General features: G+C 37.2%; 1 protein-coding gene across 1 annotated transcript in view; it reads right to left on the bottom strand.

Annotated features, from left to right (window-relative positions):
- Positions 1-26379, bottom strand: part of CHM (CHM Rab escort protein) — a 166526-nt gene continuing 140147 nt past the window's right edge. The window contains exon 4 of the mRNA XM_077146388.1: positions 1-24578. Coding sequence (XP_077002503.1) covers positions 24521-24578 — 58 coding nt within the window. The 3' untranslated portion in view covers positions 1-24520. The remainder of the gene's footprint in view (positions 24579-26379) is intronic.

The following is a 26379-nucleotide window of genomic DNA, read 5'->3' as shown; positions in this document are numbered from 1 at the left end:
ACTATATGTCAACTCACGAAGCTTAGAATTTGAAGAGTGTACATATTAACCATCTTAGGATATATTTCTAAGAATAATAAAGTGATACTTGAATTAATGGCTCCAGGAATTTTGACCTTTAGTCTCTGTATATTTGCATTATGGGAGGGAACTAAAGGCAATAGGAAGAAGGATAGTGAATTCTCATCCAGATCTACTCATTGGAAGGTGTAGGATGGCAATACAAGAACCATCTGAGTCCTAGCTGATTCAGGGAACATGGAAATACAATCAAAGGGCAGACTCTCCCACTCCATTATTGATTTCTGAGGTTCTCTATGGTAGGGTTTCTCAACCTTGGAGTACTGACTTTTGGGGATGGATAATTGGGGATGTAGACCTGATTTGTGCATTGTATAAGATTTAGCAACATTTCTGGCCTCTATCCACTAGAGCCCACTGAGAGAGACAAAATGTTTCCAGACATTGGCAAATGGCCCTGGGATAAAAAACCACCTTCCTTTGAGAACCATTTTCCTCTATAGTTGTTTTCAAACTGAGAGGCACACCTATTACTGAGTACTAAAATCGATTTTGAGGGACCCCAATAAGCATTTTCTGAATGAAATAGAATTTAATGGAAAATATCATAGCACTTCAGCTATAATAGGCTTAAGCATGTTTCATGAAACATTCATGTCATGTGTGTATGATGTGGCCATGAGAAATCTTTCTTATTATGAGTTGCCAAAACAACAGCATCTAAATAAACAAACTGTTGAAAGTAACTGTTCTTAGAGAACAGTTGAAAGTATTCAACCAGAATGGCTGCTTTAAGGTCATAGACTTTACCCCTAGCTTATCTAATAGTTTATGATTCCCAGTATAATACTTCCTCCTAGGTGGACCAGGCCTTACTGTTCCTGCCATAATTAAGCTCACATCTTCCTGTTTTATGCTTCTCTCCTACAGTTTTTCCTGAAATCACATGCTTATTAATACTACCCATATTTCAAGGTCTCCCCAAGTTCGCTATGATCTATTGCCTGGCATTCCAGTACAAAATAATCCCATCCTTCTCTTAAAAGTTTTTGTACTTTTTATACATACTGTAGAACTATTCTTCACTGATGAGATTGAGAACCATACTTGAGAGGTTACTATAAAAAATTAATAAAATATTACATATCTTAAATATTTTGTTGAGACATAAATAATCTGTGTACATTAAATTTTAACATTTTTATTGTGAAATATACATACAAAAAGCAATAAATTTCAAAGTATATTGTAACAAGTGGTAATAGAGCAGATTTCAGAGTTTGACATGGGTTACAGTCCTACAGATTCAGGTTTTCCTTCTAGCTGCTCCAAGACACTAGACACTAAAAGATATATCAATATAATAATCTAGTAGACATACTCATTTGTTAAATCCTACCTTCTCTGAAATAACTCCTCCTCTCCTTTAATCCTTCTCCCAATATTTAGGGGCATTTGGGCTATGTCCATTCTAACTTTTTCATGTTAGAAAGGGGTGTCAACAATATGGGATGGGGGATGGAACCAGTTGATGTTCTTGTAAACTCTAGCTCCTCTGGGTTTCACAATTTCTCTGGCATAGGAATCATCTGGGAGTTTTGTGGAAAGTAATCTTAGTGCATGAAACTTTTTTAGAGTCTCAGATAGAGACCTAGGTGTTATTTAGGATTAACAGGAATGGCTTTAGTAGGGGGTTGGCAAACTGTGGTAATTAGGAATATATAGCTGAAGCTCATGTAATAGTAGTCCCCAGAAAACCTCTTGACCCTATTTGAACACTCTTAGCCACTGATACCTCATTTTGTTACATTTCTTTTCTCTCTTTTGGTTAGGAAGATGTTGTCAATCTCATGGGGCCAGGGTCAGTCTCATCCTTGGGAGTCATGTCACACGTTGCCAGGAAGACTTTTACTCCTGGATAATTTTGAAATCTTTTCATTTGGGGCCAAGGCCTTGTCTTTAAGAATAGGTCTGCTGGTCAAAGTTCTGTATAGTCAGTTACTATTTCAATTTGTTCCTTTAAAATAAAGAGAATATCTAAAGATCTTTGTAAATATGTCTAAGGGCAGAATTCTTCAGATTGAGTTCTCCCACTCTGTGGCAGTTTTCCTCTAATTCAACAGCAGTTTATTTTAAGTAATTCAAATGTATTTTAGTTCTTCCAAAGTATTCAACTTAGTTTTCATAGAAACAATTTTTTTCATATTTATATACTATCATTATATACAGTATTTAATCAAAGTACAAAATTGCAACAAGATCAACTTGGATCAAGCACAACTGACTCTTGGTATGCAAACAATATAACTGGTGGAAGATAGATATGCAGGTGTCACAAATTATTCTAGCTGTGAACATTCGGTGTGCCATGGACATCAATCAATATATGGGGGAATGCATGGCATGAGAAGTACAAGCATTTGTAGTAATGAGAAACCATCTTTCTGGCCACTTACTAGCCACTATTGCTTCAGAGAAGACTATATGGCACTCAATCTCAAGTGAGACCTCTCCCCCAAAGTATCACTTTATCAGTGCTTTTAAAGATTATAACTGCACATTGATCTAAAGAGTGCTTAGACCAGTACTCCTTAAACCATCTTAGAAGTACCATTTTGTTCCCTAATTTTTCTATCAATTGCAGACCAATACTTTGTAAAAATGCAATAAGACTGATTACTAGAAAAATGAAATAAAAAGGACATAAAATACAAGCTTGTTTTTAAAAATTACTATATTCCAACATACATAAATTACTTTCTTAAAATACTCTAAAAGTTTCTAAATTCTTACTCTTAATTTCTGTACTTATCTCATCCCAGAGAAGTAACAGTTTAGGCACTAGTACTGGCAACTGGATCACACTTTGAGTATTTTTAGACTATAATGACACAACTTTATAGGAAAATGTTAGTTATGTAGTTTAAAAATTATTAGTAAAACTTTGAGAAGGGAGCAAATGGTATTATATTCTTACTTTCCCACTCATCAACCAAAAAGCACAGGTTCTTGCCCATCCCCACACCTCTGTGGAAAGCTACCTGGAAAGTTCTGGTAGTCAAGGGAGTGGAGATAAGGAGGTGTTGTCTAGAGGCAACATTGATATTCATGACAGGGTTTCCATCAGCTACTTCAGAAATTGCCCTACTACTTCTAACACAGATTTATCTCTTCTTTAAAATTTCTCACTCTATATAAAAGAAACCAGGAAAATAGACTAAACTATGCCATGCTTTATAGCTTCATTCTTGAAATTAGCATGCAGTTACTCCTCTTTGTGAAAATGTAATTATTTTAAGCACCTTTAAGCCTCTTTCCTTTAATTTTGTTTTCTTCCAAATGGCACACATTTTCCTTCTTTAAAAAGACATAGAGGGGAATAAATGTTAAAATAAATTGAGTATATGGGCAATGGTGGCTTAGTGGTAGTTCTTGCCTGCCATGCCAGAGACCCAGGTTTGAGTCCCTTTGCCTGCCCATGCAAAAAATAAAAAAATAAAAAATAAATTGAGTAGATGAAATACTACAGAACAATGTAAGGGAGTGGTAAGGGGTATAGAAAAAAATAAGGGGAACAAAAGTTAAACTGTATTGATTAATTGGAAATACTAGCAGTCAGTGAGAGGGAAAGGTAAGGGGTATGGTATGTATGAGTTTTTTTCTTTTTATTTCTTTATCTGGAGTGATGCAAATGTTCTAAAAAATGATCATGGTGATGAATATACTAGTATGTGATGAGATTGTGAGTCACTGATTGTACACCATGCATGGAATGTTTGTATGTTAAGAATGTTCAGGTTTGTATGTTGCTCTGAATTGATAATAAAAATAAATTAAAAACATATTGGGTAGATGGAAATACTAGTGGTCATTGAGAAGGTGGCTAAGGGGTATGGTAGGTATGAGTTTTTTCTTTTTATTTTTTTTCTGGAGTGATGGAAATGTTCTAAAAATGATCATGGTGATGAATATACAACTATGTGATGATTTTGTGAGCCACTGATTGTACACCATGTATGGAATGTTTGTATGTTAAGAATGTATGTGCTTATATGTTGTTTTATTAATAAAAGTTTAAAAAACATAATGAGATACTACTTCACACCCACTGGAGTGGAAGGTAAGTGTTGGTGAGCATGCAGAGATACTAGAACCCTCTGTCTTGTTGGTAGGAGTATATAATGGTGCAGCTGTTGTAGAAACGTTTGGCAGGTCATCAGAAAATTAAACACAGAATTACCATATGACCTAACCATCCCACTTCTACATATATATCCAAAGGAATTGAAAGCAGGGACTCTAACCAATATTTGCATTATTTATATCAGCATTATTCACAATAGCCTAAAGCTGGAAGCAACCCAAGGGCCCATGGAAGAATGAGTGGAAAAATAAGGTGTGATATACACATAAAGTGGAATATTACTCAGCCATAAAAAGAAAAAGCATACATGCTATAGCATGGATGAACTTGAACATACCAATATCAGGTGAAATAAGTCAGACAGAAAAGGACAAATTTTGTAATTCCGTTTATATGAAATACCTAGAATAAGCAGATACATAGAGACATAAAGTAATTTGAGGTGTTGGGGCAAGGGGGAGGAGGAACAGTGAGTTTGAGTTTGGGGTGACGGAAAGTTTGGAAATGGATGGCATGGTGGTAGAACAACATTGTGAATATAATTAGCCATTAAATTGTATACCTGAAAGTGGTTAAAAGGGAAATTTTATACTGTATATGTATTACCACAATAAAAATTAAAATAAAAAAAGAAGACACTGAATAAGCATAACAAATAATTTGAAAGCATGAAAAGAAACATAACAGAACTTATGGGAATGAAAGTCACCATAGAAGAGATTAAAATGCACTGGAGGCACATGACATCAGATGTGAGCAAGTAGGAAAAAAAGCAACAAACTGGAAGACAGGACAACCAAAATCTCACAGGAAGAAGAATGGACAGATAAAATAAGGGGGGAAATTGAGCAGGATCTCAAGGAAATAATGACAGCAGGAAACACATAAATGTATATGTCATGGGTGTCCTCGAGGGAGAAGAGAAAGGAAGAGCCAGAAAGAATATTTGATGAAATAAAGGCTGAAAATTTTCCAACTCTTATGAAAGGCACAAATATACACATACAAGAAGCACAGTGTATTCCAAATAGAATAAATCCTATCTGAACTAGTCCACTCAGAACATAAAATGCCACAGATAAAGAAAGAATCCTGCAAGTAGAAAGAGAAGAGTGATTCATCACATACAAGGGGGATCCTCAATGAGAATAAGGTCAATTTCACATAAGAAAAGATGGAGGTGAGAAGGCAGTGGTATGATATATTTAAGGTACTGAAAGAGAAAAAGTGCTAGCCAAGAATTTTTCATCAGGAAAAACTGTACTTCAAACATGAAGGACAGTATAAAATATTTTACAGATAAACAGAAACTAAGAGATTTCATCACATGAAACTAGCCCAACAAGAAATACTAAAGGGGTTTCTTTAGGCTAAAAGGAAAAAAACAGGAGAAAGAGGCTTGGAGGAGAAGGCAGCAATAAAGATGATAAGTAAATGTAACTAAAAGTGTAAACAGAGATAAAAGTAAGTTATGATAAATACAAATCAAAGGACAAAATAGGTGAAGTAACTACTGCCTTTACAATAATAACATTGTGTTCTAATTTGAAAGCTGCCAGAATGCAATATACCAGAAATGGAATAGCTTTTAAAAGGGGGAATTTATTAAGTTGTAAGTTTTCAGTACATGAAAATGTCCAAATTAAGGCACCAACAAGAGGTTACCTACATTCAAGAAAGGCAAATGAAGTTTAGGGTTTCTCTTCAGCTGGAAGGGCAAATGGTGAAGTCTGCTAGCTTTTTCTCCCAGCTTCTTGTTTCATGAAGCTTCTTGTTTCAGAGGGTATTTCTTCTTTCAACTTCAAAGGTCTCTGGCTGCATGGGATCTGTTGCTTCTGGTGGTTCCTGTGGTTGTAAAGCTTTTTAAAAATTGGTTCCCTCTTGAAAGGCTTCACTAAGCAGCCCACCTTGAATAGGTGAAAACACAACTCCATGGAAACCATCGAATCAAAATTTACCACCCACAACTGGGTGGGTCACATCTCCAGGAAAACAATGAAAAAGCTCCCACAGAGCAATACTGAATGAGGATTAAAGGACATGGCTTTTCTGGGGGTATATAAGAGATTCAAATTGGCACATTTCAACCTTTGGACTCCAAAAAAAATGTCCTTTCTAAATGTAAAATACATTTATTTCATAACAATATCAGAAAGCCTTAAACCATTTTAGTAAAAATGCAAACATAATACAAAGTCAGAAACAGTACAAAATCTCCTCAAAGTCAGCTACAAACATGGTCTTTCCTAAGGCAAAATTCTCCCCTGACTCTAGACCTGTAAAACTCAGAACAAGATATCTTCTGCCAACATACAAAGTAGGGACAGTCATAGGATACATATTCCCAAAACTGAAGGAAGAAATAGACACCTCTACAATAATAGTTGTAGATTTCAATATACAACTGTCAACAAAACATAGAAGATCAATAAGGAATCAGACAACTTGAATAATATGATAAAACAACTAGACCTAACACACATACACAGAGCACTGAATGTGAAAATAGCAAAAAATAAATTATTCTCAAGAGCACATGGATCATTGTTCAGTTCAGACAACACCCTGGTCATAAGAAAAGTCTCAATAAATTAAAAAAGACTGAATGATATAAAGCATCTTCTGATCACAATAGAATGGAGCTGCAAATCAATCACAGGCTGAGAACTAGAAAATCCATAACTATAATGAGGTTAAATAATATACTCTTAAACAATCAGAGTGTCAAAAAAGAAATTACAACGGAAATGAGCAAATATCCTGAGATAAATGAAAACTAGAACATAATATATGAAAACTTATGGAACACAGCGAAAGCAGTGCTGAGAAGGAAATTTGTAGCCAAATACCTATACTATAAAAGCACATGGCAGGGTGCAAAGGTAGTTCAGTGGTAGTTCAATTCTCACCTGCCCATGCGGGAGACCAGGGTTTGATTACTGGTCCATGTATTTCCCAAACAAACAAAAAACCAACCAAACAAAAATTCAACAAATGGTGCTGCAATAAGGGGATACTCACATGGAAAAAGAATGAAATGTGACCCCCACCATATAGCATACACAAAAAAAGCACATAGCAAATTGAATCCAATACCACATTAAAAGATTGATACAGGAACACAAGGGTGGTTCAACACAAGAAAACGAATAATAGTAAAGTACATTAAAAAAATCAAAAGGGAAAAATCATATGATCACCTTGATTGATGTTAAAAAAGCATTTGACAAAATTCAACATCCTTTTCTGATAAAAGGACTTCAAAAAGTAAGAATCAAAAGTAACTTCCTCAAAATGATAAAGGGGATATATGAAAAATCCATAGCCAGCATGGTATTTAATGTTGACAGACAGAAAGCCTGCATCCTAAGATCAATAACGAGACAAGGATGCTTTCTGCAACCACTATTATTCAACATTTTACTACAAGTTCTAGGTAGAGCAATCAGGCAGGAAAAAGGAATTAAAGCATCCAAATTGGAAATTAAAACTTTCATTATTTGCAGATGACATGATACTACACTTGTAAAATTCTGAGAAATCTACAACAGAGTTACTTGAGGTAATAAACAAATTCAGCATGGTGGTGGTGAATAAAATTAATGAGCAAAAATCGGTAATGTTTCTATACACAAGCAATGACCTGAAGAGTGAAATTAGGAAAAAAATCCATTCAAAGTAGTAAATAAAACAATCAAGTATCTACCAATGAACTTAACTAGGGATGTAAATGACCTGTACACAGAAAACTACATAAAGTTGCTAAAAGAAATTTTTAAAAAAAGATCTAAATAAGTGGAAAGATATTCCCTGCTCATGGATAGGAAGATTAAATGTAGTTAAGATGGCAATTATACCTAAATTGATCCACATATTCAATGCAGTACCAATTAAAATTCCAACAACCTAATTTGAAGACTTGGAAAAGCTAGTTACCAAATTCATCTGGAAGGGAAAGAGATACTGAATAGCAAAAAGCATCTTAAAAAAGAAGAATGAAATGGGAGGATTAACACTTTCTGATTTCAAAACTTATAAAGCCACAGTGGTCAAAACAGCATAGTACTGGCACAAAGATAGAAGTACTAACCAATGGAATTGAATTGAGAGTGCAGAAATAGACCACCAAATCTATGGTCAACTGATTTTTGACAAATCCACTGAACTGGAGCAAACAGCATTTTCAAAAATGGGCATGGAAAAAAAATGGGCATGGGAAAACTGGATATCAATAGCCAAAAGAATGAAAGAGGATCACTACCTTACACCTGATACAAAAATTAATTCAAAGTGGATCAAACACCTAAATATAAGAACTAGCACTACAAAGTTCCTAGAAGAAAATGTAGGGAAACATCTTCAAGACCTAGTAATAGGAGGCACCTTCTTAACCTTTACACCCAAAGCACAAGCAACAGAAGAAAAAATAGATATATTGGAAATCCTCAAAATCAAATGCCTCTGCACCTCAAAAGATTTTGTCAAAAAGGTGAAGAGGCAGTCAACTCAATGGGAGAATATATTTGGAAATCACACATCGGATAAAGGTTTGATATCCTGTATGCATAAAGAAATCATTCAATTCAACAGCAAAATAACAAACAACACAATTATACAATGGGCTAAAGATATGAATAGGCATTTTTCCAAAAAGAAAATACAGATGGGCCAAAAGTACATGAAGAGATGCTCATTTTCATTAGCTATAAGGGAAATGTAGATCAAGACTACAATGAGATACCACCTCACACCTATAAAAATGGCTGCTATTTAAAAACAAAAAACAAAAAAAAAGGGAACTAAAAATGTTGAAGAGTATGTGGAGAAATTGGAACACTTATGCACTATTTGTGGGACTATGTAATGTTGTGGCCGTTATGGAAGACAGACTGGCAGCTCCTCAAAAATTAAGCATTGATTGGCCTTATGACCCGGCAATACCACTGCTCAGTATATACCCATAAAAGCTGAAAACAGTGACACAAACAGACATCTGTACACCAATGTTCATAGCAGCATTATTCACAATTACTGAAAGATGGAAATAATCCAAGTGCCCATCAACAGATGAGAGGGTTAACAAAATGTAGTACATACATATGATGGAATATTATGCAACAGTAAGACAACATGACATCCTGAGACACATGACACGATGGGTGAGCCTTGAGGATATAATGCTGAGTGAAATAAGCCAGACACAAAAGGATAGATACTTTATGATTCCATTTTTATGGCCATGGTAAAGGTAAAGTCAGAGGCATATAATACAGAATATAGGGGACCTAGAGATACATAGAAGCTAGAGATGGGTGAACAGTAGCTAATGAGGTTGAACTTAAATGTGAGGAAACAGAAGTTAAGACAGATCATTAGTGGGTCATTAAGTAATATTGTCATATTGAAGGTGAACATGATTGAAAGAGGGTTTATAGACCCATGTGTCCCAACGATTAACACCACAAATATAAATAAGTTCTTGTATGAACTACTTCAATGGAATGAATCTTATACAAAGAGTGTATAGTATCAGGGTATAGGGGGAAAACTCTGATTGCATGCTATGTGCTATGTTTAACAGCAAAACTTTAACAGTACCACAGCAAACCAGGAGTAAATAATGGGGGGAGGGACAAAGAGTTAAGGGGAGGCTTGGATTTTCTATTTAGTGAGTATGTGTTTATCTGTTATTTTTCACTTGGAAATATGAAATTGTCTAAAATTCAGAGTGTGGATGGACTATTGACTTTGGACATTATACATTATGCCCAATGGATGGAGGTGGCTCAAGGATACAATGACTGAGAAGTAGAATGGCCAACGGCAGTGTATATATACGATTGAATATTGAGTTTTCTGTAGCACATAATCTAACTCAACCATCTGGACAGATCATTTAAACAATCCAAACACAGTGAGCCCAGAATTGGAATGAGGGCTTTAAATCCTTTATAGCTTAATGTAAGGCCTGGATACATCCCAGAGATGTTAAGCAGATAACAAAAAACTATCGGCAAGTCCCTTGAGGGATGGGAGAAAAATCATGGCACTATTAAACTTTACTACTGGGAAAACCCCTGATGCTGTCTCAAATCTTAAGGATTCCCAAAGTCAACAGGCTAAGCCCTTGATATTGAGGCTTAGTCTTGTGAAGGTTATTTCTGTGGCAGAGCAGCTTAGCCTACCTATAGGTGTGCCTAGGGGTTACTATCAGAGGACTTCTTTCTATGCCCAGATGTGGCCTCTCTCTAAGTCCAACTCTGTAAGTAGAATCATTGCCATCCCTGCTACATGGGAAATGACATCCAGGGATGAAAGGTTCCCTGACAATAGGGGATATCACTACCTGGGATGATCCTCGTCCCGGCACCATAGGATTGATGCTTCCCGGGCCAAAAAGAAGAGAAGAAGGGTAATAAATTAGGTATCAGTGCCTGAGAGTGTTCAACTAAAGTTGAGAGGCTAAGCTGGTGATTACTCTTATGCAAGCTTCAGCTAGACATTGATACCTATCATACTTTGCCAAAACCCAACCAAAACCATTCTTGCCAACCTTAAAGAATACCTAAAGCTTTATGTGAGATTGTACAAAGGTTGCATGCACTAGGATTGCTTTCCAGAAACTTAACAACCTCCAGATGGGTTACTAGGCCAGATAAGCCATGAAACTTGGAGATACCAGACTCTCCAGAACATCAAATAGCTCCATACTCCATCCCACATCATGGGCAGCCCCTTCCAACATGAAAGAGTTAGAGTGGGCATAGCCCAAATAACCATAAAGAGTGAAAGATCAAAGGTGATGGTGGAGTTATGTGGAGAACGTTGGGTTTAACAAATGAGTATGATTGCTGAATCATACTGATACTTCTTTTAGTCTCCAGTGTCTTGGAGCAGCTAATATAAAAACCTAAAATTTTGGAATTGTAATCCATACCAAACTCTGAAATCTGTTCTGCAACTAATTGTTGCAATGTGCTTTGCTTTGAAATTTATTGCTTTTTTGTGTATATGTTCTTTCTCACAAAAAAGAAAAAAAAGTCGATTATGATGATGAATGCATGGCTATATGATGATATTATGAACTATTGATTGTACACTTTGGGTGATTACATGGTATGTGAATATATAATGTATCAATAAAATCACATTTAAAAAAAGAGAAGAAAACTCAAATAAAAAAATCTAACCACATACCTGGAGGAACTAATAAAAAAAAAAACAGCAAATAAGATATAAAGTAAGCAGAAGAAAGAAGTAACAAAGATCAAATCAGAAATATATCAACCTGAGAATAAATAGACAAGAGAGAATTAACAAAACCAAAAGCTGATTCTTTGAGGTCAATAAAATTGACAAACTCTCAGTTGGCCTGGCAAGAAGAAAAGACAGAAGATGCAAATAAATAAAATGAGAAGTATGAGGGGGGACATGACTATTGACTACACAAATATAAAAAGGAACACTGAAGGATACTATAAACAACAGTATGGTAACAAATTAGGAAATCTAGATGAAATGGACACATTCTTAGAAACACATGAACAACCTACACTGACTCTAGAAAAACAGAAGACCTCAAAACAACAATTACAAGTAAAGAAATTGAATCATTTATGAAACACCTCTAAACAAAGGAAAGCCTAGGACCAATGGCTTCACAGGTGAATTCTACCAGTCATTCCCCCCAAAATTAATATCAATTCTGTTCAATCTCTTCAAAAAATTTAAAGAAAAGGAAACATCAACCAACTCATTTTATGAAGCCAACAACATCAACCTAATACCAAAGCCAGGTAAAGATATTACAAGAAAAGAAAATTACAAACCAATTTCTCTTATAAATATGGATACAAAAATTCTCAACAAAATATTTCAAAATCAAATCCAACACCTCGCAAAAATAATTATACACCATGATCCAAGTGGGTTTTATCCCTAGGACACAAGGTGCTTAGATGAGAGAGCACAATGTAGCATGGCCCAAGCAGCTCAGCATACCTCATCTCAGCACTCACAGCTCAGCCCAGGCCTTTGGAGATGCAGAAAGGAATCATCGCAGGGAAAGTTGTTGGAACCCAGAGGCCTGGAGAGAAGGCCAGCAGAGATTCCTTGAGCCTTCCCACATAAGAAAGAACCTCAGATGAAAGTTAGCTGCCTTTCCTCTGAAGAACTAATGAAATAAATCCCCTTTTATTAAAAGACAATCTGTCTCTGGTATGTTACATTCTGGCAGCTAGCAAACTAGAACACCATATCATCCAGCAAACCTGCTGCTAGATACGTACCCAGAAGAATTAAAAGCAAGGATTCAAACAGATATTGGCACACTGATGTTCAAAACAGTATTATTCACAATAGCAAAAATGTGGAAGCAATGCGTGTGTGTCCAACAAACAAAATGTACTATATACTTACAATAGAATATTATTGAGCTGTAATAAGAACTTAAGTTCCAATGTGTGCAACAATATATATGAACCTTGAGGACATTACACTGAATGAAATAAGCCAGATGCAAAAAGACAAATAATATATGACCTCACTGATATAAACTAATTATTATAAGCAAATCCAAAGAGTTAAAAACTAAAATACAGGTTACCAGGGGATAGACTAGGATTAGAGAATGGGGAGTTCATGCTTAATTTGCCTAAAATTTCTATTTAATTGTAAAAGTTTGTAAATGGATAGTGGTTATGGTAGCACATTATTGAGAGTGTAATTAACAATGTTGAATTACATAGGTTAATTATATAGGTTAATATAATAATATAAAGGAAAACTTTAGATCATAGATGTCAGTAAAATAAAAATTAAAAGGCAAAGCCATAGGGCTGAATAACACAATGAACCCTATTGTAGATGATGGACTATAGTTTATAGTCCAAGTATAAGTATGTGCTTTCATGAATTATAACAAATGTACCAAGCTGATTAATTTTAATAAACTAAAGGAGATCACTCAGGAGAAAGAAGAAAACCTGACACTGTCCCAGGAGAGGTTAGTGGAAGCCCTAAAGAAATATAGTAATAGAAGCCTGGATTCTCGAAAAGTGAGATTTTTCTTGGTACCTATTTCATCAGCCAGTCTGCCACTGAGATTCAAAAAAAGCTGCAAAAGCTGTCCATGGGACCTCAAACTCCCAGTAATGCTGTCTTTAACAGTTACTGCAAAGCAGAGGAGGAAGAGGAGGGAGAGGCAAAGAGTGAGAAACCAAAGACCAGACAACAGGCTCAGCTTATTGAAATCACTGTTAAAAGCACCCTGTCCCCCCAAGGTCACCTGAATTGTGGTTCCAAGTCTCAAGGGCCTTGTTTCAACTGTGGGCCAGAGGGCCCCTGAGAGAGAGTTCCAGAAATTACCACCATAGGCAGTGAGCACAGGGACTGCACTGCCTCTTGAAGAGGGGTGGGGGTGGGCCAGTCCCTTGAGCCTTGCTCTTGAAAAGTGAAGAAGACTGAGGGTACCCGAGGCTGCTTATTCCTCTGCTAACTTCACATCTGACCATCATCCTAGTGGAGTCTCAGGTGACACTTGAGGTGGCAGGTAAAATAATTAATTCCTTAATTAACACTGTAGCCAGTTATTCTGTCATTCTAGACCTATCTGTACTCACACTTGCCTAATTATGGGAGTTGATGGTAAAGCCAAAACTAGCACCTTCACTACCCTTCTCCTTTGTAACCTTGGAGACATTCTAGCATCCCATCAATTTCTCATTGCCCCTGAATGCCCCACCCTCCTTCATCACTCCCTGGGGGCTAGTAAACCCAGCTAGTGTTCACCCCTTGTTTGCCTCAGGACCCCTACTAGATGAAGGTCTTTCTGCATCCTAAAGGCTGTATGGGATGAAGCCTACCAACTACCACTGTACCATTGTCTGGATTTCAGATTCTCAGACCTAGATGTTAAAAATGCATTTTTTTGGTATCCATCTTCACCTTGAATCTCAATCTCAATACCAATTTGCTTTTCTTTTTTTTGGGGGGGGGGGAGAGTGCATGGTCTGGGAATTGAACCTGCCTATTTGCTTTTATATGGCAAGGAACTTAAAGATAAGATTCCTGAGTTTGCAGAAGCTTAATCACCAAGAGTACGATGGGCATGGCTACCACAATGGACAGCGGACTAAGAGCAGCAATCAAAATAATCTGACTTACAGAGGCTTATGGCACTGGCAAGTAGATGATGGGATACCTAGAGAAAAAGAGATGGGCAGTCTACTAAATTCTTGTTTGATCTGTATGAGCAGAAGAATTCTAGTTCAAGTGAACAAAACACTAACTTAAATTACAAAAATAGAGAATCACTGCCTTAATAAATTCCAAGGCTTGAGACAGTTTACAGACCCAGAGTCCCATGAATGAGTGGAGGGACCCTTGGGGAAGGTCCTTTTACACTGCCCAAAATTTACACTATTAACTTTCCCCCCAGCCTTCTCCAAGGAGACCTATGGCCTTTTACCAGGGTAACTGTACATTGAGGAAAAGGAAATGATCAGATATCTTGGAGATTATAAGACACTGGCTCAAAAGTGACATAATTCCAGGAGAACCAAAACATCACCCTGGTCCACAAGTCAGTAGGGGCTTATAGAGGTCAGGAAATCAATGGAGTTTTGCTCAGGTCCATCTCATGGTGTTTCCAGTGGGTCCACAGACCCATTCTGTGGTGATTTCTCCAGATATAGAACAGACATACTCAGCAAGTGGCAGAGTCCCCACACTGGTTCCCTGACATGTGGGGTGAAAGCTATTATGATAGGAAAGGCCAAATAGAAGCCACTAGAATGGCCCCTACCTAGGAAAATAGTAAGTTGGAAGCAATACCAGATTCCTGGAGGAATTGCAGAGATTACTGACACTTTTAAGGACTTGAAGGCTGCAAAGTGGTGATTCCCACCATACCCCCAATCTACTCTTCTATTTGGCCTGTGCAGAAAACAGATGGATCTTGGAGGATAACAGGAGATTATAAACTTAACCAGGTGGTGACTTCAATTGCAGCTGCTGTTCCAGATGTGGTATCATTCCTTGGGCAAATCAACACATCACCTGTTACCTGGCGTACGTATTCATATAGCAAATGCTTTTTTCTCAATGGCTGTTCATAAGGACCATAAGTAACAGTTTGCTTTCAGCAGGCAAGGCCAGCAGTGTATCTTCATGGCCCTGCCTTAGGGGTGTATCAACTCTTCAGCCCTATGTCACAATCTTGTCTACAGGGGCCACTGATCATTTCTCCCTCCCAAAACACATCTCACTGGCCCATTATATTGATGATATCATATTGACTTGACCTAGTGTATAGTTTGTTAAGCTGCTAGAATGCAATATACCAGAAACGGAATGGCTTTTAGAAAGGGAATTTATTAAGTCACAAGTTTACAGTTATAAGGTCATGAAAATGTCCAAATTAAGGCACCAACAAGAAAGGCTGATTCACTTCAAGAAAAACTAATGCTGTCTGGAAACACTCTGTCAGCTGGGAAGGCATCTGGTCTTCTGGACACCTCTGTCAGCTGCACAGGCACATGACAACATCTGCTAGCTTTCTCTCCTTATCTCATAAGGCTTGCCTGGGGGCGTTTTCCTTCTGCATCTTCAAAAATTTCTAGCTGTGTGGGCCCTGTCAGCACTTTCCAAAATAGGTCCTTTTAAAGGACTCTGGTAAGCAACCCTAATTTGAAGGGGGAGAGACACATCTCCATGGAAACCATCTAATCAAAAGTAACTACCCACAACTAAGTGGGTCGATCTCCATGGAAATAATCAAAATGATCCTACATAGCAATACTGAATGAGGATTAAAGGACATGGCTTCAAACCAGCACATCTAGTAAGCAAGAATAGCAATTACTCTAGACTTATTGGTAAGGCATTTTGCATGTCAGAGTATGGGAGATAAATTCAACAAAAATAAAGGGGCCTTCCACCTCAGAAAAATTTCTAGGTCTCCAGGGGTGTGGGGCATGTTGAGATATCCCCTCTAAGAGGAAGGATAAGTTGTTGCATCTGGCCCCTCCTACAACCAAAAACAAGGCACAGTGCCTAGTTGGCCTCTTTGGATTTTAGAGACAGCATATTCCTCACTTGAGTATGTTATTTTGGCCCATTGTCCTAGAAAACAGAAAAGCAACTGGTTTTGATTAGGGACTGGAACAAGAGGCGGCTCTGTGACAGATCCAGGCTGCTGGGCAAGTGGCTATGCAACTTGGGCCATATGATCCAGCAGAACCAATGGTACTGGAAGTGTAAGTGGCAAAGAGAGATGCTGTCTGGAGCCTTTGGCAGGTCCCTACAGGAGAATCACAACTCAGGCCCTTAGGAATCTTGAGTAAGCCTTACCATCCTCCCTAGATTACTACTCTCCTTTTGAGAAACAGCTTGTGGCCTGCTACTAGGCATTAGTACAGACTGAATGCTTAACCATGGGCCACGAAGTTACCATGAGACCTGAGTTGTCTATCATGAGCTGGGCATTGTCTGACCCACCAAGCCATAAAGTTGAGTGTTTGTCACAGCAGTCCAACACAAAATGGAAATGGTATATATGAGATAGGCCTCAAGCGGGTCCTGAAGGCACAAGTAAGTTATATGAGGAAGTGGCCTAAATGCCCATGGTCCCCACTCATGCCATATTACCTTCTCTTTCACAGCCCAGAGCTATGGTCTCTTGGTGAGTTCTTTACAATCAGTGAAGGGAAGAAGAAAAAATTCAGTCCTAGTTTGGTTCAGCATTATATGCAGGTACCACCCAAAAGTGGACAACTGCAGAACTAAAGACCTGTTCAGCAGTGCATCTGGTTGTTCATTTTGCCTGGAAGGAGAATTTCTCAGAGTGCATTTGTACACTGACTCATAGACTATTGCTGATGGTTTGGCTGGATGGTCAGGGACTTGTAAGAAGTGTGTTTGGAAAATTGGTGAAAAAGAGGTATGGGGAAGTGGTATGTGGATAGATATTTATGAGTGGGCAAAAAACATGGAGATGTTTTAATACCATGTGAATGTTCACCAAGGGTGACCTTGGGGGAGGAATGTTTTAATAATGTGGTAAGATGACCTGTCCTGTGGATACCAGTCAGCCTCTTTCCCCAGTGACTCCTGTAATTGCCTAAGGGGCTCATGAACAAAGTGGTCATGGTGGTAGTGAAGGAGGTTATGCATGGACTTCCACTCACCCAGGTTGACCTGGTTATAGCCTCTGCTGAGTGCCCAATCTGCCAGCAGCAGAGACCCACACTCAATCCCTGATATGGCACCATTCCCTGAGGTGATCAGCCTGTTACATGGTGGCAGGTTCCATCATGGAAGGGACAATGATTTTGGTTAGAAGGAGTTAGTGAATAAATATGAACTATGACCACATGACCAGTTACAGAAACGAAGACTGTAATGGTATGAATATTTCTTCCTTGCTTTAGTATGAGTATGTTTGTATTTATACATTAAGAAATATCTTTGCTTTCTTATCTATCTTATCCCCTTATCATATGAAATAAGTTGTATTGTTCATCTCATAGTATTTAAGTGACAGAATATTAAGTTTAAGAGTGAATGTTACTCATGGACTTGCACCATTTTCTGGAAAGATTTGGTGTATTTCCTGTTGGATCCATGACAGTTGAATATTGTTAGATGACAAATATGTTTGTTATTGTGTTCTATTTAGAGATTAAGTATGGTTTAAGGTGATGTGGATAGCTGCCAAGTTGACAAGGGGCAGACTGTTATAGTTAGGTTCATGTGTCAACTCAGCCAGATGATGGTGCCCAGTTGCCTGGTCAAGCAGCACCATTACTGCAAGGACACTCATGGTGGTTAATAAATCAGATGGGTGGTTTATTAAACCATTAGCACATTGACTGCATTTATGGCTTATTACATCTGTAGTTGGCCAAGGGGAATGTCTTCCCCAATTAACAACATTTAATCCAATCAGTAGAAATCTTTAGAAGAAATCAAGAGACAGTCTCTCTTCTCATTTCAGCCAGCTAGCCTGTCCTGTGGAATTCATTGAAAACCTCCATCAGACCTGTCACCTCATGGCCTGCCCTATGGAATTTAAACTCTTGTGCATTCCCACAGCAGTGTAAGACACTTTGATATAACCTCCTATTTACAGATATCTCCTGTTGGTTCTGCTTCCCTAGAGAACCCTGAGTAATGCACCCAGAGAAACTCTTTTGTTATTCAGATGTAGCCTCACTCTGAGCCAAACTCTTCAAATAAACTCACTACCTTCCCCACTAGGTGGGATATGACTTCAAGGGGTGTGAATCTCCCTAGGACTTGGGCATGACTCCCGAGCATGAGCTTGGCCCTTTCATTGTAGAATTAGTTAATTTAAAAGGGAAGTAAAATTTCAGTGGCTAAGGAATTTTATATAAAGTCAAGAAGTCATTTTACAAGTTATTCTAATACAAATTTCAGCCAAATATTGCAACAGCCACAGGAAGCCAAGCCCAAAGCAACAGGGTTCCTAAAAACTCTAAAGAATACCCTTAGCTCCAACTTGCCCCTGTTTCTGTTCAGACTATGTATACAACTTCTCATCCAATTTGTTTCTTCTAAATTAGAAAACCTTTGACACCATATTTCTCCTCACCAAAGGCTATGGCCCTGTTCCCCATACTCAACTACCCACACTCAATAGAACAGGCAAGGATTTCTATGCTCCCCCAGGTAGGAACTTTGACCTACTGACAGCTTGAAGCAATTATATAAGATGGGCCATTGACCCAAATTCTTTTAAGATTAAGGGAGATACAGAGTTAGAACTCTAAAGCTATGAAAGTCAACATTACCCCATATGGGAGCTGTTTAAAAAGTTGAAACAGGGATCTGATTTTGACCAGAGATATGAATGAAGCTGATCTGGGTAGGACTAAGGTAAATCAGAATACAGGGTAAAGGATGATATGGTCCATATGTTAAAACTTCAACTTCTGTGTGAGACCAAAGGGAGAGATGTTTAGCTGGTGCAAAATTTATATTTTGGGTAGGACATTACCTACTTTAACTTGTACGGTCAGTTTAGTTGAACACCATAAGTATGGGGTATCTTGAATATGGTATGAGATCTTGTTGGTTTTTCTAGGTTAGTGTGATGCCCCAATATATCCCAGAGTAATATGAGCAATGAATAAAAAAGTATTTGCAAAGTCACCTTGAGGGACTGGGAGAAAGGAGGAAATATTCAACTTCCCCATTTAGAGAATTTCTGATATTCTCACAAGCAGTGGGGACAACTAAATCAATAGGCTGTGCCCTCAATCTTGGGTCCTGCCCCTATGAAATGTATTCCTGCAAAGGATAGGCTAAGCTTGCTTAAAATTGGGCCAAAGAGTCATCCCCAGAGAACCTCCTTTTTTGCTCAGATGTGGCCTATCTCTCTCTCTCAGCCAACATGGCAAGCAAACTCACTACCTTCACCCTCTCTACGTGGGACATGACTCCCAAGAGTGTAAACCTCCCTGGTAATATGGGACAGAAATCCCGGGATAAGCCAGGACCTGACATCATGGGATTGGAAAGCCTTCTTGAATGAAAGGGGGAAGAGAGAAATGAGACAAAATGAAGTCTCAGTGGCTGAGAGATATCAAACAGAGTCGAGGGGTTATGCTGGAGGTTATTCTTATGCATTATATAGATATCCCTTTTTTGTTTATTGTGTATTGGAGTGGCTTCTATTGAGGTAGAAGGAAGTACCTGAAATCGTTGAGCTGTATTCCATTAGCCTTGGTTCTTGAAGATGGACTGTATAATGACATACCTTTTACAATGGGACTGTGTGACTGTGAAAACCTTGTGTCTAAAACTCCTTTTATCCAGGGTATAGACAGATGAGTAAAAAAGTATGGATAAAATACAAATAAATAATGGGGGAATAATGGTAAATTGGGTAGATTGAAATACTGGGGCCTCTCACCTCTCACCTCTCCTTTCTTGGGAGAGTGCCTGCATGCCCTCTCACATGTATACTTGGTAAATTTTCTGCCTGTTTAAAAAAATTATTTTAAATTTCTTACTGGAAAAATTGAATATTACCCAATATGTGAGAATGGGTTACATTTGGACATGTAAAATACTTTAAGGTAATTCATTCTTAAACATTAAGGAAAATCTAAGTACTTTCAAAAAACTTTAAATAATTGAGCCAAACCATGTCAGACCTGAAAGGAGACTTGGAGATCACTGCACAGGTCTATCTCATCTTACAGACAAAGTGACTTAAGCGTTGTCATTGCCCAATGTCCATTTGTGATAGAATTCTTGTTCTTGTAACTCTCATTCCAGGGCTACCTGACTTTTCCATGTGTCTCAGGAACTGTTAGGCAATAATGTTTATCTTTGAAGTCTTCTTATGAAGTTATAAAAGAAACATCAAATTAGCAGCCATTTGCCTGCTATTTAAAATTTGTATTTGAACACCAGTAGATCTGGAAGGTTTATCTTGAGAAATCCTTGGAATGAATGAAGATCTAGAGCCTCAAATTCATCACAGATCACAGTACCAATATCTTAATCCACAATTTTACCTTACAGATCAGTATTTCTCAGTGTCATCTAAGAACTACTTACCTTATATAATCTAGGAATGCCTAGAGTGTATAGTGATAGTGATTAAACGTACAAATTTAAAAAAATGTTTTTGCATGAGGAAGAACAAAGGAACGTCATTACTGCAGAGTGCTGAAAATAGATGGTAATTAATACTTTAAAATTTTACCTTATGTGTGAGACTAAAGCAAAAAATGTTTATTTGGTACAAAATTTATACTTTGACTAGTGCATTTCCTAATATAACTTATGTAGACAGCTTAATTGGACACTATAAGGACATGGAACCTTGAGTAAGACATGAGATTTTGTTGGTTTGTCCAGAGTGATGCCCCAATAAACCCCAGAGTGATTTGAACAGTGAATAAAAAAGTATTTGCAAAGTCTCCTTCAGGGAATGGTGAGAAAGGGGGAAAATTCAACTTCCCCAAGTTGAATTATTGATATTCTCACAAGCAGTGCAGACAACCAAAGCTATAGGCTGAGCCCCCCAGTCTTGGGGTTTGTTCATATGAAACTTAACCCCGCAAAGGATAGGTCAAATCTACTTAAAATTTAGGCCTAAGAGTCACCCCCAAGAGAACCTCTTTTGCTGTTCAGATGTGGCCTTTCTCTCCAGCCAACATAACAAGCAAACTCACCACCTTCCCCCTCTCTACATGGGACATGACTCCCAGGGTTGTGGACCTTCCTGGCAACATGGGATAGAGATCCTGGAATGAGCTGAGACTCAGCATCAAGGGATTGAGAAAAACCCTAGAATGAGCTGAGACTTATCATTAGGGGATTGAGAAAACCTTCTCGACCAAAAAGGGGAAGAGTGAAATGAGACAAAGTAAGTGTCAATGGCTGAGAGATTCCAAATAGAGTCGAGAGGTTATCCTGGAGGTCATTCTTATGCATTAAATAGATATCACCTTGTTAGTCAAGATGTAGTGGAGAGGCTGGAGGGAACTGCCTGAAAATGTAGAGCTCTGTTCCAGTAGCCATGTTTCTTGAAGATGATTGTATAATGATATAGCTTTCACAATGTGACTCTGTGATTGTGAAAACCTTGTGTCTGATGCTCCTTTTATCTACCATATCAGCAGATGAGTAAAACATATAGAATAAAGTTGAATAATAGGGGGAACAAAAAAAAAAGAACTACTTACCTTAGATTTGCTTGGGGTGTTTCTTAGAAATGCAAATTTACTGGCCTTACCCTAATATATTACTTAATCTTACTCTCTGAGGGTCAGGCCCATAAATTTGCATTTTTTTCATAAGCTTATGATGATTCTTAAGCACATTAAAGTTTGGAAACTAGCAGTTTAGACATTCTTTTGCCTCTAGTACCTTAGCCTTCCACTATCTCTTGTAACTGTAATCTGCAGCAGATCATGAAAAAAAGTTTCTCTGTTCTAAGTATGTAACAAAAACTAAGTCAAAGGTAAGGTAAATATAGTCTTCAGTTCAACAAATATGATTACTATAATAGCCTACCCATGCTTAAAAAACAATACAAAAAAAAGCAGAAAACCATAAGGCATGAGAATTCTTCATGTTACTGAATATAACATGTGGGACTGGAATGGGATGCAAAAAAGATAAACGGATCTAGCAAGTAACAACAAGCAAGCAATTCATTACCTGACTTTCAATGATGGGACTATATTCTTGCTTCAAAATGAAGCATAAAGAAAAACAACTCTTGGAGTCATAAAGACAATCATTCCTTCATGAACCAAGATATGAACATCCTGAACATTTAGAGATAGACTTCTCACTGTAGATTATTAGTTTTCATTTATGTAGTACTTTTATGTTAAAGTACCAAGGGTAATTCACAAGCCTTTAAACCATGTGTCATTTTTATCTTGCCCTTCAGAATTACCTTTCTGAAGTAAATTCACTACCTAAATATTATACATTTCCAGCATTGTGAATTTTTCTTCAGTATATCTCAAAATACTAGTTTTCATGCTATATGCTATTATATAAGAAATTAATACAGATTTGATGCTACTAGTCTACAAAACTATTGGAAGATGAAAGAATCTGCTTAAAATTTATATTGTTTATGCTTTCAGCCCAAGATATTCTGCTGGATTGAATCTATTATGTACCCCAGAAAAGCCATGTTTGAATCTGACCCAATCTTGTGGGGCAGCCATTTCTTCCTGATTCAATACTGCACGGTGGAAACTTTTTATTAGATTATCTCCACAGAGCTATGACACACCCAATTGTGGGTCTGAATTTTTGAGTACATGGAGATGTGACCACCCATTTCAGGTGGTTCTTGATTAGTTTACTACAGTCTTTAATAGGGTAAACATTTTAGACAAACCTCAGAAACAACTGAGCTGACAAAAAAGTGCTGACACTTGCAGAATAGAGACCCAGATGTTTGGAGATGCTTGGACCCCAGCAAACATTGCCATGAGATGTTAAGAAAGCCAGAACCTGGAGACAGCCAAGAGAAGCCAAAAGATGAAAGCCGCCTCAGAAAAGCAAAGTGAGAAACCTCCACAGGAACAGAGGCTTAAAGCAATGAGCCCAGTTGCAAGGGACCAGCAGATGCCAGCTATGTGATTACCCAGCTGACAGAGGTATCCCTGACAAATCTACCTCTCCTGAATTAAGGCATCTTTTCCTGTATGCCTTAGTTTGGACATTTTTATAGGTTTAGGACTGTAAACTTGCAATGTACTAAATTCCCTTTATAAAAGCTATTCCAATTCCGGTATACAGTATTCCAGCCACTTACAAATTAATACAGATATTAAGGTATTTTACAACTTGACCAATACTATTTATTCATATGCCCCTAAACACAGTCATTCATGAGATATAAGTTAGAAGATACTTAAGAACATGTAACAAAAAGGAAAAATGCATAGCAAATTAAACAGCACATAAAACTTAATCCAGTTGATGCAATTAAGCTTCAATATAAAAACTAAAAATTACTGAATAATATTTCACTTAGTGTAATTCAGAGAAGAGCACATCTTTTTAAATAATAAATCATAGAAAATATAATTTAAATTATAAAACACACAGATAGGGTGGTGCAATGGTGACTCATTGGCAAAATTCTTGCCTGCCATGCCAAAGACCCAGGTTTGATTCCCAGAGCCTGCCCATGTCCAAAAAAAACCCAAAAAACACAGATAAATACATGGGATGGTGTTATGTTTTTTTGTGTTGCTGTTCTTGTTTCTAAAAGCACATAAATTTTTATTTCTATCCTAAACCAGTCTGAAGGCTTGATTCTGTTGTAAAAAAAAATTATCCTCAGATAGGAGGGCAGCATAGTTTATGACAACAATCTACCTAAAAACTCATTAAAGTCTTCTCTCTTAGAGCGACATACATTATGAGCAGAAATTAGTCTGATGAGTCTTTAGATGGGCTTTATTTTTAAAAATGCAATAACAGAGGGCTTTGTTGTCATCTGATGAAAATCAATTAGAGGAGGTAGGGACACAAAGAAAATTAACATCACGCATCACCAAACCCCAGCAGCTGAAATGATTTGTCTTCCAAGCTTGGGTGATCAGGAGCTATAGTCATAATGCATTGAAATTAATTTAGTTTTTATATTCTGAACTCACTTTCCTTGTTCTGGAGAACCTAAACACAAATAACTTTTAATCAAGGTTGATATGTTATTAATATCAAGAGGCTCTTTGAAGAAACCAGTTTTAAAAATCAACTTTAGCATTTTTCATCTGTGTTTGAGAAGAAAATATAGGACAGTTACTTATATCATTCTTACTTTCTAGATGTTTTTGTCCACTACAAGGCATGTACTGAATGGTGAAGATTACAGATTCCACCAGGCTTGGCACACATCCTAGAAAGAGAATACAAAGTGAGCATTAGGCTAACTGATATGTTGAAAATTAAAGTAATATTATTTTAAGTATCTTATAATATTTTGTTATACAGAAAAAAGGTTTATTTTATTTATTTATTTATTTTTGCATGGGCAGATACTGGGAATCGAACCCAGGTCTCCAGCATAGCAGGCGAGAATTCTGCCTTCCTGAGCCACCATGGCCCACCCAACAGAAAAAAAGATTTTGATAATTTATTATTTTCTTCATCATGGTACTTAGAATTCTTCACATATAAGATTAGTAATTCTAGTGGAACCTAGAATTGTAATCAAGCCAAAACTGTCCCTAATCAAGCACAAGGCATGTCCCCCAGATCAGCCGCTGACTACTTAAAGCATATTAGATCACGAATAGCTTCAAGAGGCAATTATGAGATGCACAATAGAAGTCACCATAGAGAAGAGTTACAGAGGAATCAAGCAAGGAATAAATTCTGGGAGACTCCTGTAGATTTTGCTTTCCATACAAGTAAGTAAAATCTCCAAGAGCCAAGCTAAATTGGGAACTGAAAATGAGAGCAGGAAACGGAAGGGTGACTGCTGTCAAAGTTCCAAAGAGTTTGCTTAGCTCAATAATCAAAGTTATTGGGATTTAATGAACACATAAAAACAGGAAAGACCTTGGTATCTAAACAAGGGGTCAGATATAATCACAAGAGTCCTTATAAGAGGGAGGTAGGAAAGTCAAAGTCAGAGAAGGGTATGTTAAATTGGAAGGAGAGGTTGAGTGATGCCCCTGACAGAAGGGAACTGCAAGCCAAGGAATGAGGACAGCTTCCAGAAGCAGGAAATAGCAATAAACAGATTTTTTTTTAGAGGCTTCAGTAGAAACAGAATCCTGCCAACCCATTTTCAGACCTCTGACCTCTAGGACTGTAAAATAATGTGTCTTGTTTTAAGCTATGAAATTTGTTTGTATTGGTAGCAAAGGAAATTAATACAAAGATTCATAGAACCTAATATAAAGTCTTATGGAAATTATTATGACAGAGGTTGCATTACAAACCAGTGGGGAAAGAATGGACCATTTAAAAACGGCTCATACCTTGTATCTGATGCTCTTTTTACCTATAGTATGGATGGATGAATAAAACATATGGATTAAAAGTAAATAAATAATAGGGGGGACAGATGATAAAATAAAAAAATATATTGGGTAGATGGAAATACTAGTGGTCAATGACAGGGTGGGTAAGGGGTATGGCATGTAGGAGTTTTTCTTTTTATTTCTTTTTCTGGAGTGAAGCAAATGTTCTAAAAAACGATCATGGTGATGAATATACAACTATTTGATGATATTGTAAGCCATTGATTGTACACCATGTATGGAATGTTTTAATGTTAAGAATGTATGTGCTTGTTTTATCAATAAAATAAAAAAATGGCTTATGGATAATAGGTTATCCATATGGGGAAAATAATAATATCCCTGTTTTTCAAAATACTCAAAAGTAATTCCAAGTAGATGAGAGGCAGAAATATAAAAAGGCAAAACTTTCAGAAGAAAAATAGGCAGATATATTTATGAGTTCAAAGTTGAGAAGTATTTCTAAAATAAATTAAAAAAACAAAACTATAAAGGAAAATAATTGGAAAAAAGCATATTTTAAAATTATAAACATCTGGACAACAAAAGAAAGAGAAAAGACAAGCCACAGACTGGTAAAGATACATGCAAATACTATACAAATTTGATATTTTTAATCTTTTTTAAAAAGATAAAATACCAAAAGTAAAACGAGCAAAGCATATATAA

This window comes from Tamandua tetradactyla, chromosome X (assembly GCF_023851605.1).
Source record: "Tamandua tetradactyla isolate mTamTet1 chromosome X, mTamTet1.pri, whole genome shotgun sequence".
Taxonomy (NCBI): domain Eukaryota; kingdom Metazoa; phylum Chordata; class Mammalia; order Pilosa; family Myrmecophagidae; genus Tamandua; species Tamandua tetradactyla.
The sequence above is the reverse complement of the archived record's forward strand: the minus strand, read 5'-3'. Positions and strand labels throughout refer to the sequence as shown.